Source organism: Lissotriton vulgaris, chromosome 10, assembly GCF_964263255.1.
Source record: "Lissotriton vulgaris chromosome 10, aLisVul1.2, whole genome shotgun sequence".
NCBI lineage: Eukaryota > Metazoa > Chordata > Amphibia > Caudata > Salamandridae > Lissotriton > Lissotriton vulgaris.
In genome coordinates this window covers 81,509,066-81,523,287 of record NC_141698.1, presented here as the reverse complement: position 1 = coordinate 81,523,287, position 14,222 = coordinate 81,509,066, and the positions used below count along the sequence as shown (strand labels likewise).

The 14,222-nt window shown below is 45.1% G+C and overlaps 1 protein-coding gene across 2 annotated transcripts in view; it reads right to left on the bottom strand.

The window, feature by feature from the left end:
* TRRAP (transformation/transcription domain associated protein) overlaps nt 1–14,222 on the bottom strand; it is a 737,638-nt gene that overhangs the window by 15,304 nt on the left and 708,112 nt on the right. For both annotated transcript variants that reach the window (XM_086940544.1, XM_086940545.1), the window contains one exon: nt 12,241–12,458. In XM_086940544.1, the coding sequence (XP_086796670.1) occupies nt 12,241–12,458 (218 nt within the window). The remainder of the gene's footprint in view (nt 1–12,240; nt 12,459–14,222) is intronic.

Below are 14,222 nucleotides of genomic sequence, written 5' to 3'. Positions count from 1 at the left end.
AAAAGTGTTTTTAGAACAGCCTGCCCTACAGCTGCCTGCTGTTTGGAGTGCACATCAACACAGTAGTGTTTTGTGAACGTGTGTGTGGTAGACCATGTGGCTGCTCTACATATGACTTCTAAAGGAATATTTCCAAGGAATGCCATGGAGGCCCCCAACTTCCGGGTGGAGTGGGCCCGCGGTGGAATGGTTAGAGTGCGCTTGGCTTTCTGATAGTAGATCTGAATACACTTAACGATCCACCTGGCTATACCAGCCTTGGAAATGGGGTTACCTTTGTGTTGTGGCGAAAAGGCAGCAAATAGTTGTTTTGTCTTCCGAAAATCTTTGGTCCTATCAATGTAGTACATTAAGGCCCTCTTGACGTCAAGTGTGTGGAGCATCCTCTCCGCAACGGACTCTGGATTTTGGAAGAACACAGGTAGTTCTATAGTCTGGTTGATATGGAACTGAGAAACCACCTTAGGAAGGAACTTAGGGTTAGTGCGAAGCACCACCCTGTTGGAATGAATTTGAATAAATGGCTCCTGGATAGTTAGTGCCTTGAGTTCACTAACTCGTCGCAGCGACGTAATCGCTATAAGCAAAGCCACTTTCCATGTCAAGAACTGAATCTCGCATGAATGCAGTGGTTCGAAAGGGGGACCCATCAGCCTGGTGAGGACCACATTTAGGTTCCACTCAGGAGCTGGTGGGGTCCGCTGCTTTGGTGTATATTTCCACTTTCAATCGAGTGCTACACTGAATTGAGACAGAGACTACTTTACCATTGCAGTCCTCCCAGTCAGCTCCTCGATGCACATTCTTCCTTGTGTCATCTTTGCTTGCCCCCCACCTCTCCTATGCATGTCGCTATTCATTCTTTCACTGGGTCCCTATTGTCTATGAAGCACAAGTTACTTACCTTCCGAAACGATATATCTGTAAGAAACAGTAGTTAGTGTTAGATTCCTTACCTTAGAATATCCCCAGGCGTCAGACTGGATCCAGAAAGTTTTGCGTAGCAGTACCCCTGCGCGTCGGTAGGCGTCGTCTGCGGCTCCGCGCCCGTCGTCGGCAGCGTCGTGATCGCCGGGATGATGTCGTCAGAGTACTTAGACGCCGCCCTCGCGCGCTGACGTCAGTACTTGTACATAGCTTTCCTTCGCCAGGAACGCAGAGCCATGCCAGAGACCGACACTGGTGCCATGAAACTAGGGACCTGAAAGGGATGTCCTTAACCCTAGATATCGGTTCGCAGAACGGGGAGGATGGTTGGGGTAGCAAGAAATCTAACACTAAGGAAAATGCTACTTACCAGTATGCATCTGTTCTTGGCATGTAGGGCTGCAGAACCACACACTGTTGCATTAGATCACCATCTGGTGGTGGGCCCGGATGATTGCACTTTGTTGTTGTCTTGGAAGAGTCTTTGTTTGCTGGATGACTCCTCCCTTAGACCGTAGACGCATGGTCATCGACCCCATCATCAGATTGTTTTCGCCATTGGGCAAATGATGGAGTTGTAGAAGTACAGATAAAAATGACCATGTGTTGTGTATCTAAATAAGATAATACTGGAACAGATATAGGTAGCCAGCGGGTGGGCGTGTGTGGTTCTGCAGCCCTACATGCCAAGAACAGATGCATACTGGTAAGTAGTTTTTTCCGTTCAAGGCATATGGGCTGCAGACCACACACTGTTCCATAGATTGCACAGTAGTTTCTCCCTTAGCGACGGCCACCCACATCTGTTGCAGTAGTCTGAAATAATGTTTTTAGTACAGCCTGGCCCACACTTGCTTGTTGTTTTGCCTGCACATCTACACAATAGTGTTTTGTAAATGTGTGTGTAGTAGACCATGTAGCTGCTTTACAGATATCATCTAATGGTATGTTTCCTAAGAATGCCATAGATGCTCCTAACTTATAGGTAGAATGGGCCCTAGGAGGAATGGATAGAGTACGTTTTGCTTTTTGGTAGCAAATTTGAATACACTTAACAATCCATCTAGCAATGCCGGAGTTAGAGTTTGTCCTATCAATGTAGTATAGAAGTGCTCTTTTTACATTTAGTATGTGTAGAGCTCTTTCTGCAACCGTTTGCGGTTGTGAAAAAAATACTGGCAACTCAATTGATTGGTTGAGAAGGAACGGTGAAATGACCTTTGGCAGAAACTTTGGATTTGTTTTGAGAAACACTTTATTATGATGAAGTTGTATAAATTGTTCTTAAATTGTTAATGCCTGGATCTCACTTACTCTTCTTAGTGAGGTAACTCCTACTAAAAGGCTACTTTCCATGTAAGAATCTGTAACTCACACTTATGAATGGTTCAAAAGGTGGACCCATAAGTCTTGTGAGAACAATATTTAAATTCCATACTGGAGAGGGTGGTTTAAGCCCTTCCATAAACACTTTGATTGCAGGTACTCTAAACAATGACAAATGTTGGCTGTTTTGGAGATATGTTGCTATAGCAGCAAGATGTAATCTGATTGAGGAATACGCTAAGTTAGATCTTTGTAGATGTAAGAGGTAACATATGATGTTTTGTATAAAAACATCCAAGGGGTTGACGTTGTTATTTGTGCAATAGACAACAAACCTTTTCCATTTTGCTGCATAACATGCTCTAGTGGTAGGACGTCTTGCCTCCTTAATGATATTCATGCAACCAGGAGGTAAATTTAGATATCCAAACTCTAAGACTTCAGGAGCCAGATCGCTAGATTGAGGTGCATTGGATCTGGATGCATAATTTCTCCATGGTTCTGTGTTAGTAGATGTGGGGAGAGTTTTAGTTTGTGATGTGGTACTACGGAGAGCTGTAGTAGCGTGGTGTACCACGGTTGTCTCGCCCATGTTGGTGCGATGAGAATTAATGTGAGAGAATGTTGCTGTAGCTTGCGTACCACTAATGGAATTAGTGGGAGAGGTGGAAAAGCGTACACAAATTTGTTTGACCAGTTCATCCATACCGCATTGCCTTTGGATAATGGGTGTGGGTATCTTTCTGTGGAGCTTGGGCATTTGTAGTTGCGGTGTGTGGCAAACAGATCTATCTCTGTTTGTCCCCACCTCTGAAAAAATGGCTAGAGAACTTGAGGATGAAGTTACCACTAGTGTATCTGTTGTCTTTGACGACTTAACAGATCTGTCAATGGATTGTGAACTCCTGGCAGATGCTCTGCTAACAGAAAAATGTTTCGAGGAATGGCCCATCTCCAAATGCTCTGCGCCAGCCAGGAGTGCTGTAGGGAGTGTGTCCCTCCTTGCTTTTGAATGTAATACATTGCTGTCATGTTGTCCGTCCGGACTAGTGCAGCTTTGTTTGAAAACGATTTTAGAGCTTGAAAAATTGCTAGTAACTCCAGATAATTTATGTGGAGTACTTTTTGTTTCATTGTCCACGTACCTTGTACTGTGTGATTTTGTAAATGCGCTCCCCATCCAGTGAGAGATGCGTCTGTGGTTAATATCATTTGTGGAACAGGTTCTATAAACGGCCAGCCCTTTGAAAGGTTTTTGGTGTTCCACCATTGCAGAGAGCGATGTGTCCGGTCGACTACCACCACCAGATCTGTTATCTCTTGTTGAGCCTGATGCCACTGACTTGCCAAGCATTTGTAGTCTTGCGTATGGTACTATGAAAATGCAAGATGCCATCATTCCTATTAGCTGCATGAACACTCGAGCTTGTAGTGAGTGTCGAGCTTGTAGTGAGTGTTGTGGCTGAAATCTTTTGATGAGAGTTTGTACAGCTTGTATTCTTATTAAGTTGGGGTACGCTATTGCTCTGGAGGTATCTATTGTGGGACCTAGATACTGCTGAGATAGGGACGGTTGTAGATGTGAATTCTTTTGATTTATTGTAAACCCTAACTAGTGCAGCAGGCAGATTGTCTGACTCGTGTGCTGTACACATTGGTTGTATGACTTGGATTTTATTAACCATCGTCCAGATATGGGAAGACATGAATGTTGTCCCTTCTTAAGTGTACTGCTACTACTGCTAGACACTTTGTGAACACTCGAGGTGCTGTTACTCCGAAGGGGAGCACCTTGAATTGGTAGTGCTGACCTTCTAGTACAAACCGTAGGCACTCTGTGAGATTGATGAATGGGAATGTGGAAGTAGGCGTCCTTGAGGTCTAATGTGGCAAGGAAGTCCCCTTTCTCTAGTAACGGTAGAACCTGTTGTAATGTGACCATATGAAAATGGTCTGAATGTATGTATAGGTTTAGGGGTCTTAGATCTAGAATCGGTCTGAGAGACCCGTCCTTTTTGAATATGAGAAAATAGAGGGAGTAAACCTCTGTGTTTTGATGTTCTTTTGGTACTGGTTCTATTGCGTTCTTTTGCAGTAGTGAGTCCACCTCTTGTCTTAGTAGTGAGAGGTGTTCCTGTGACATAGGACGTTGTCTGGGTGGTATTGTTGGAGGAGTGGAAGTGAGCTCCAGGCAATAACCTGACTGAATTATTTGTCTTACCCACCTGTCTGTGGTGATGGAGTTCCAGACAGGTAGGAACTGTTGTAATCTTCCCCCGACAGGAGTGGAATGGTCTGGGGGGATGGAAGGCAAGTCACTGTTTGGGAGTAGAGGCGTTGCGATTGTTATTGCCTCTGCCTCTATTATTGTTCCCTTTATACCCTCCTCTATAATATCCCTTATTGGGCGAGGTTTTGTTGGGCGCTTTGTAAGTAGAGGAGGTGTTGTCAGTTTGGAAACCTTTAGAGGCGTCCCTATATGAGGAGCGACGAAAGGAAGGTCTATGGGCTTGCATTTGTAAAGCTCCCATTGATTTTGCCGTATCGGTCTCTTTTTTCATTTTTTCCAATGCACTGTCTACATTTGGACCGAAAAGATGTTGATGGTCAAATGGCTGGTTTAATATACTGGCTTGTACTTCTGGTTTAAACCCAGAGATTCGTAGCCATGCATGTCTGCACAACAGTACTCCTGTATTTACTGCTCTAGATGCTGTGTCTGCAGTGTCTAGTGCGCATCTTATGGAGGTATTTGTTATTACTTTGCCCTCTTGTATTAAGTCAGCAGCCCTGGCCTTATATTGTTCTGGCAGGTGTTGCATGATAGACTCTAACTCATCATAATGAGCACGGTCATATCTTGCTAACAGAGCTTGAGTGTTAGCAATTCTCCATATATTGGCAGCTTGTGATAGGGTGCGTTTCCCTGAAGCATCCAAAAGCTTGGATTCTTAGTCAGGGGTGGAGCATCCCCTGTTGTCTGCGAGTTGGCTCGTTTTCTCGCATTTGACACTACCAGTGATTCTAGTGGCAACTGTCCCTTAATGTATGCTGGATCAGAGGGAGCCGCTTTGTATTGTTTTTATAGTCTGGGGTTAATTACCCTGGCTCTGACTGGGTCTTCAAATATTTCTGGTGCGTGTCTTACCACTCCATTAAGTATTGGAAGTATGGTTGTGGTCTTATGTGACGTTAATAGTGTGTCCATAAGGAAGTCTTCTTCTATTGGATCTGTATGCAAGTCTACTCCATGGAAAGTAGCTGCTCTATGAATGAGCTGTATGAACCCAATGGTGTCATCTGGTGGAGATGGTCTAGACGAGTATGCCTCGTCTTGTGGTAGATCCGGTGCATTGTAATCTTCCCATGGGTCACCTGATAGCCCAGCAATATCATCTGGTTCATTAACCTCATCCATTTGATGATAACTCTCTTGTAAGTATGTATCCCCATAATCCTCATCTTGTGGTATAAGGCTATGTGTGCTAGCTGGTGAATGTACAGGAGAAATACCTGCCAGTATTTCTACTTCTGGTGAAGGCAGTCTTACAGGGGAAGTTTGAACATGCTTCTTTGGAGGAACAGGCGATGGTTTAGGACAGTCCATTTTCCTCTTTACAGGCACTGTATACACATGTACAAAAAACTAAACTTAACAGAGGGTCAAAAGGGGAGAATATATTTAGAGACATAGTTGTATCCTATCCCCTAATCCAACTAGATAAACACATACATGGATGATACTACTGGTCTATTAGCATGTGGCTAGAAATGGAAATATAGAGGTGCAACGTATGTCAACAGAAGTGAAAGTGTTGTTTCGCAAAAGGAAAGAATACTCATCAGCCCACCCAATGGCGGAGCATCATCATCTGGGATTTTGTGTGACAAACTGGTATTTACTAGGTATCTCACTTGTTATTGTGAGAGAAAACCTAGTTCTAGATCCACCAGTGATGAGAAGCCATGAAGCGTAGTATGGCGGTGCTGTGAAATATATTTGCAGTGCTTAAGTGTTGATATTAAATCATAAGTGTGAAGCTAAAATTGACTATTATGATGCCAAAAACAGAATTTATTTTGGGGGGTCATCATAATGTCAAGACTAAAAAACAGCGTGTGGATAGTATGGAAAATATTAACCATCATCTGATGGAAAAAATGGTCGACATGTTTCAGCCATGCGTGGTTGAAAACCCATAATAAATTCTGTATTTGGGATCATAATAGTCAAGTTTAGCTTCACACTGCCAGAGGGTCCTCAGACCCCTCCCAGTCCTCCTCGTCATCCAGCTCCTGATAGTCAGGAATAAATGATGAGCCGGGTCGACAGTGAAGGGCTCACCGACGCCGGACCCGGACGGGGCTGGGACCGGGACGTCGCCATCGGGGGCGACACCCTTGGTGACGGCACCAGCGGAGGGGTCGTAAGGTCGACCGGCGTCGTCACGGATCCAGAGGAGCCCTGCAGCGCCAGGACCGGAGTCGTCAACGGCGCCGGGGCCGAGGCACCCAACGGTGCCGGAGCCGCCGGCCCGCTTGGGCTCCCAGACGGACCCGCGGGGCCCGAAGGTACCTCAGTGGGTTCCGACGGAGGGAAGCGTGACCTCTTGGCCGTGAGGAAGGCGCTAATCTCCTCTGGCGTCGCGTGCAGCCCAGGGACTGGCAGGTGTGGGGCTGGAAGCGGCTCTTGCAGCTCCGGCGGAGCCACTTGGGCGGTGTCGCCCGAACCCCCGGCCACGCCGCACGAGCATCGGGGGGAGTCGCAAGAGCGATGTCGCTTATTTGACTTCTTGTGCCTCGACTTACCTGAGTACTTAGAGCCCGACGAGTGGTGTTGAGTCGTCGAGCGGCGATGACTGTGGCCCCACGACCGGTTCCTTGACCTCCTCCTGGACCGGGATCTCGAGGGGCGTGGGGCCGACTGCCGGAGCTCGAGACGCTTACGGGACCGCTCCCGCCTAGCCTTCGAGGTCAAGGCCCGGCAGTCGGGGCACAACTTGTCATCGTGGTCGACCCAGAGACAGTAAAGGCACCGATGGTGGGGGTCGGTCACAGACATCAAGCAGTGACAATCGTCTCAGGGTTTGAACCCGGGCATTCTTCTCGGCACCGCGAGTCGAGGTTTCGACTCGAGAATTATCCAAAAGAGATCAGTACTGCTCTTCCCGGATCTGCGCTTGCTGGCGCGGAAAAAAGAACAACTGTCGTCAGCGCACGAGGGTGGCGTTCAAGTACTAGACGACATCCTCCCGGCGATCACGACGCCGACGACAGAGCCGCAGACGACGCCTACCGACGCACTGGGGTACTGCTACGCAAAACTTTCCGGGCTGACGCCTGGGGATATTCTAAGGTAAGGAATCTAATACTAACCTGTTTCTTTCAGATTCATGCCTCTCGTTGTCCCACCACTGTGTACTGCCCCATGTTCCCTCGGCCTTCTCCCCTCATTTTTAATTCTCTCCTCATTCCTGTTTGTCTTGCTCTTCACTGCCAGACACTTTTCTTCCTGGTCGTTGTTCCCCACCTTCTCATTTATTCATTCATTCTCTTCCTCACCATTGCTGTGCCCAGATTTTTCGTCCCTCACCATCTCTTATCTCTTCCCAACCACTGGCTCCTTTTGCGTTCTGCCTAAACTCCCAATCCCAGAGAGATATGCTAACTGTTGTGGGCGAGCCTTGTTCTGCTAATACCAGTTTCTCATAAAATACGAAGGCTGAATTGAGGGTTCCTTTGCATTTAATTCCTTCCATCTTTGGTTTCTGTATGAAATTAAACATGTGTAAAGGTCTGTGCTTAGTTTGCAAATGTAAAAGTGCTGATGCCCAAACCTCTGCTGAGAATCCGGCGGAAGGGTGCAATTGAACGTAGGTGCGTTGTATGCCGGCGGAAGGGTGCAATTGAACGTAGGCGCATCGAATGCCAAGGCTGGCAGCCTTTAATCCACTTCCAGACACTCGACGCCCCTTTTTCTCCACCTTGCAGGTCGCAGTTTCTATCTTTTTAGGTCGCAGCGAAAGACATCTTGCGGAGTTTCAGAAAGTGGACCTGGGAATGCATCCTGCCAGTTGCTAGGCATTGTCTTTGTGATTTGTAACGCACGTTTCCTTGCTTTCCATTTTCTGGCTTTATTTGCTTTAGGCTGTCCAGGTTCAGTTTCTTACTCCCTTGTCAAAACAGTGTTAGTGTATTTTTCCACTAACTAGTTTTCTGGCAACAGGCCTTTAAATCTTGTTCTTATTTCATCATTTTTGCCAGGCATTCAAAGACTGAGGTCAAATATTAAGCTGGGTCTTCCAGAGAGCTAGGTGTTTACTTTGCTTTTGGCTGAATTCCAAGTGAGAGCAGTTATAGGAAAGAGGAATACAGATTTTATTTAAGGCACTGAGCAATAAGTGACTTGCCCGAATTACAGGATGTTGCAGCAACGACGCCGTCCCTTCTTACTTTTAATTCTTGGCTGCTTCTGTTATCTTGTTTCATTTGAGTCAGGGGTGAGTCAGTCTAGTACTCTAGATATTCCTGTGTTTTAAAAGCTGGAAACTGAAATTGCATTTTCCCCTATATTGCTTCTTTCCCCTCCCACCCACAACCTCTCGGAGTTGCTGGCCCCAATCCCCCACTCATCCCAGCAATCCTTGATTGTACACAACCCCTTTATCTGTCTTTTCTTTGTTGCTTTCCCCGTCGCTATAGTCTCAGTTGCGGGCTGCTGTGCAACATCTGTTCTCTTGTTATTTTTATTTTGTTATCTGAAGAGACTGTGGAATGCTTGGTGCCTGGTAGTGCGGGAGCGCATTGGAGTGGACACCAGTTTTTCTTTGCTGTGGCTTGGGAGCTCTTCGTATGTACGTGCAGCCTATTCACCCCATCATCTTGCTGCATTTGTGTAGCTCTTTTCAAGAACAGTGTGCTTTCCTCCCACTTCAGTTGCATCTCGGAGCCGGAATCTGAAGTCACACATTCTGTACTTTGTTGATCTTTTAAAGGTCAGCTGGTTTCATTGGTATTTTCATTGTCCCTGTATAACGCCCTCACTTTCCCCAAAGTGAACACACTCATGAGTCCTGCAAGCCTATGCCATAGCCCTCCTAATATTCATGCCTGGTGCATTAATTTCCTAGACTCCCCAACAAAGTTAAAATCTTTTCTTCTACTTAAATCACGTGTTCCATTTTGTCAGGCACTGTATTGCAGTGGTTATCATTTTATAGGACTGCACATGTGCCGTGGGAAATATTGCAACTGAGCCAAATGTTTTGATTGAGGTAGAAGGAGGCATTTTGAGGACGAAGCCCCATTAGCATGCAGTTTTCTTCTATTTTTCTCTCGCTCTAAATCAAAATGTTAAATGTATTACTATATTGCAAAATGTTCTGCACTTTCTATGTGGGAGGGGGTATATATATATCATTCAAGCAATAAGAAAAAATGATGTGGGCCCAGTGGGCTGTTTCGGGCTGTTTCCTTTTCTTAAATCATCATAATTGCCATTGCACTAATGTTCAGTCCTTCCTTTAAATGCACATTTTACCAAGTACATTGGAAAAAGTAGATTTGGTTTTAGTCTTAGTGAGGTGGCGGATATTTTTTGGTCTCAACTCTATGCCTGCTTCTGCATGCCTTTTTCTGCACTTCGAGCTTTAGTCCTTTCACTATCTTGGTAGTTTTCCGGTGTACTGTTCTTCCCTGCTCAACGGGTGGGACAACGTCAGCCGGGGAACCTCCCCAATCTGAAGAATAGGACACAACACTTAAGATGTGCCCCCTCCCAGAACTAAAAGCAATGCTCGAGGCGGGGCCTGAGGAACTTGGCACTATCCCGTTGCCAGATCAAGGCTGACAGTCTAAGTTGAGAGATATGCCTTTGGTAACACCACCTGGTCTACTCTTGTAAGTCTGGCATCTCCAGGGGTGCTGTCTTGCCTTTTCCTCATTCTAAAAACAGGCAGGGCTTTCCTTTTAGTCTGTGGCACTCTCAGTGTTCTGCAGACCCAATTTCCCAGGAAGCAGTGAGGTTCTAGATGCCAAAAGTTCAGGCTATGCATATGCCTTAGCCCCCTGCTTCTGGGGTCAGTCAGAGTACATCGGTCTCCCCACCCAATATGGCAGCATCTAAAGTCAATATTTTGGATGTAATCCCGCACCACTTCTTTCTAAAGAACGCATCATGGCAGTCTTCACCACATTGTCACAGGATTGGACTCTTTTGTTTCCCTATGGGAGGTTTATATGGTCGGGCGCAACACAACTGTCCTGGTAATAATTTTTGTAAGGCACACTTACACCTCAAAGCTGTCTTTTGGCTTCCGTGATTGCTCCAACGCCACTCCCCTCCACTTCATTCTAAGCTACTCTACTCCACACTACTAATTATTAGGCATGCTGCTGAAAAACATGGCTAAGAGACATTGGCAAAACGAAAGAGCTGTCACATGGGTGAGACCTATTGGCGTTGATCAATGCTTGTTTACAGTTTTGCCACCTTCGCTTCCTTAATCTTTACGATCTGTGTTCCTCCCCCTCTTGCGCTTGGTAAACACCTGATGCAGGAAATAAGTGTCAGTGCCCCCCACTGGCTCAAATTAAGCACTACTCACCATTTGTTATAGACCTATACAAAAAATAGGAATACTTCAAAGAAGGCCTTCTCGCCACCTAAGTTTAACTTCACATAAAAGGGAAATTTCAATACACACACCATTTTTTTTCTTAGATGTCTTTGGCTTTAACGTGATGACATATTTTCAATTTGTCAGCCATTAAGCCCAAACCTACTGGCTGTGTTAACGCTTGCGAAACATTTTCTTTGGTAGAAATAAAGTAACTAAGCCCTCACGGGCCCCTGACATTCAACAGAAAACCTACATTGCTATGGAATGTTTCTACAGTTTTAGTAATGCATGGGTCTCAGCATCATCTCGGGCAAAAACAAAATACAACCGTTGAGAAAGGTATATCCAGAGTACTTATAAATTTCGCAATTTCGTTTCTTCTATTTTTCTTCTTCACCACCACCCCCTTGCCCCTTTCTTGGTTCTTCACTTTTTCAATAGCATTGGCTTAGGAGGAAGGTTCACGTCTCTTTTTGCTTTTGTATGCTTCATACCTTTTCACTTATCACCCCCTTGCACTATTTCTCTGTAGAAAATTCCTTTTCTTAATTTTTGGTTAATTGGAAATTCGTAATTAAATTTAGGAATTTTCAATCTAGGTCAAGTTATTTCACGTGCACTTTTAAGAACTTATTAAGTGTTCACAATTTTGTTAAATCTCTTTGACTTAACATTTCATTGTTAAACAACAGTGTTTGAATTATATCGCTCCTTTTAATCATTTATGGGTATGTAATACTCATTAGGAAACTGAGCTGGCTAAAGCAAATCTCAGATTTTGGTAATTGGCCCTCAAACAGTCCAATTTTAAATATGAGAGGCGTCTCCCTGGTTGTCTGTGGCACAACAGATTTGGAGGACAAAAATCATCCATTTTAACCTTGTGTACAATACATCACTCTGGACTACAAATAAAACAAATATAGGCAGAAAAAAAGTAGCAAATCGTTTGTTGGAAATATTAAAATGTGGCTAACTGCAGGGGCAACTTATCACCTGGAATACTGAATACCTGTGAACCCTCAATAAATAAATACATTTATATTTTTACTCATTCAAATCAAAATACAGATAAAATATTTATTCTTTTCTGTGTGTTCTTTCTTTACGAATACCTTCATCTACAGGAGAATTTGGAAATTCTCAAAATTAATAAAAGCATTATTTTGGACAGAATTACAGTATCATCGAGTCCCTGTAATGAGTGCTCCATTGGTAAACTGCTTACTGTCGGCCAGAGGTCACTACCCACGTCTCCAGCGGACCGTGTGCTGCAAAGACACGTGCCACAAAAGAGCGGAGGCCCCTGCTGCTGAAATATCCTGCACAGTTTTATCTTTCTGGTTTTACAAACCACTCCAGTTACCTGTGAAAAACAAGTGCCTCTTGGTGGTTTCTTTCCTTTTCTCCAAACAGGGGTTCAAGAGGCGCAGGAGCTGCAACACCCGCTCTTCCCTGCGTGACTCGGTCAGACAGGCATCATTCATGACGAGGTAAGGGTAAATCTTCCCGTTGTGGCCTCGGATGTAGAGCCTCCGTGCTGCCGTGTTGTGCTTTTGGACTATTTCAACTCGGGGCATGAATCTACAGAGAAAGGTACAGGATGAAAGCACAGGGGAAGCCCACGGTCACAGCGGCAGTTTTATTTTCTCAAATGAAACCAAAGCAACTTTGAAAGGCATTAGAAAAGCAGGCGTCTTGTCAAGTAAGGTATGTTAAACTGTGCATAGAACATACATCATACATGAGGATGCGCAGAACAGCGTAATATCAACATTTTTATTACCACCGAGAGCTCATGAAAGGCGAAGACCTGAATGGATCATGATGCTCCCACCTCCCTAAACAATGGTAATCATTGGCATATTACACTCTGCGGAGCTGCATATTTTTTCAAGTTAATGTGTTTAAAAAAAAAATGATATATATATATATCTATATATATCTATCTATATATATATATATATATACACATATGCACACACAAAATCAAGATCTAGAGGGTTTAATATCGTACAATGAGGTATAATGACAATGAAGAGGCTGTAATGATGCCGAAATGCATTCGCCGAAAAGTGTAATTTGCCAAATAAAAGTAGCTCCATGGTTTCCCTTTAAGAGGCCTTTGCTCTTTCTTTGGAGGAGTGTGATGCAATATGGAGCGCGAGTGTCAGTGACGTGCAACAGAGGCCCCCGTACTGCAAGTTGGCCTGGGACTTTGCTGGCATCTGCTGTGGCGGACTTTCTGCATTTCCAGGGGACTGTATGTTCCCAGGCCCACCCCAGAGGTCGGAAGAGAGGAAAGCGGTGTCGGAGTTACTGTGCTCAGCGTTGGGCGAGCTGGATTCCGGGACTTGCCCCCGCCCATTCGGTTTCCTGTGCCTCGAAGGTTGATGCGGTCAAGGGGACCCAAGGAGGCACCAAAGTCCGGGTGACACGCAAGATATCAGGTGTGGGGAACAATCTGGTGTTCATCAGACCGCACACTAAAAACGAACTTTACCCGCATTACTCACCATGATCCAACAGTATTCTGGGACCTGTAGTTGTCACGCACCAGGTTAATTCCAGCACGTGAGCCAAGGCACTGACTTTGGGGGCGGAGATCAGGATAACCTCTCGCTGTGCGGCAGGACATGTTTTTAAACTGGGAGTGTCCACACCTCCTAAACACACCAGGCGCTGATGTAAATGTAAATGTACAAAAATTTATATAGTGCAAATCACCAACCGGTTTCTTGGCGCTTGCTTAGGGAACCCGTCCTGGTATTCCCCTGTGAGATAGCCCCGGCAGGGTATCCGCAAGGTGAAAGCCAGGGATCCCGCCGCGAGGGGCCGTTGTGAAGGCTGTAATGATGCCGAAATGTATTCGCCGAAAAAGTGTAATTTGCTGAATAAAAGTACCTCCATGGTTTCCCCTTAAGAGGCCTCTGCTCTTTCTTTGGAGGAGTGTGGTGCAATATATATATACATATGCACACACAAAATCAAGATCTAGAAGGTTTAATATCGTACAATGAGGTATAATGACATTGAAGAGGCTTTGTGGCCAATAACGAGTGTTTTTTTTTTGTCCATGTAAAATCAAGTTAAAGAAGCACCCTGTGAAGAAGCAGCAACTATTTTTTTTATCTCATATCAGCTCAACTTTACTGTGGTAATAACATAGAAAATTACAACATTCATTTAAAAAAACAGCACTTACCTGAACCGACGTTCTCGGTCCTCCCCTGCGGAATTAGTCTCAGTAACTGGATGAAGTGAGGGCACCTATCCTGGTGCTGCTATCATGCTGTGAGAGCAGTGCCCTGATTGGAGGGAGCGGCCTCACTAGTTGCTCCCAAAGAC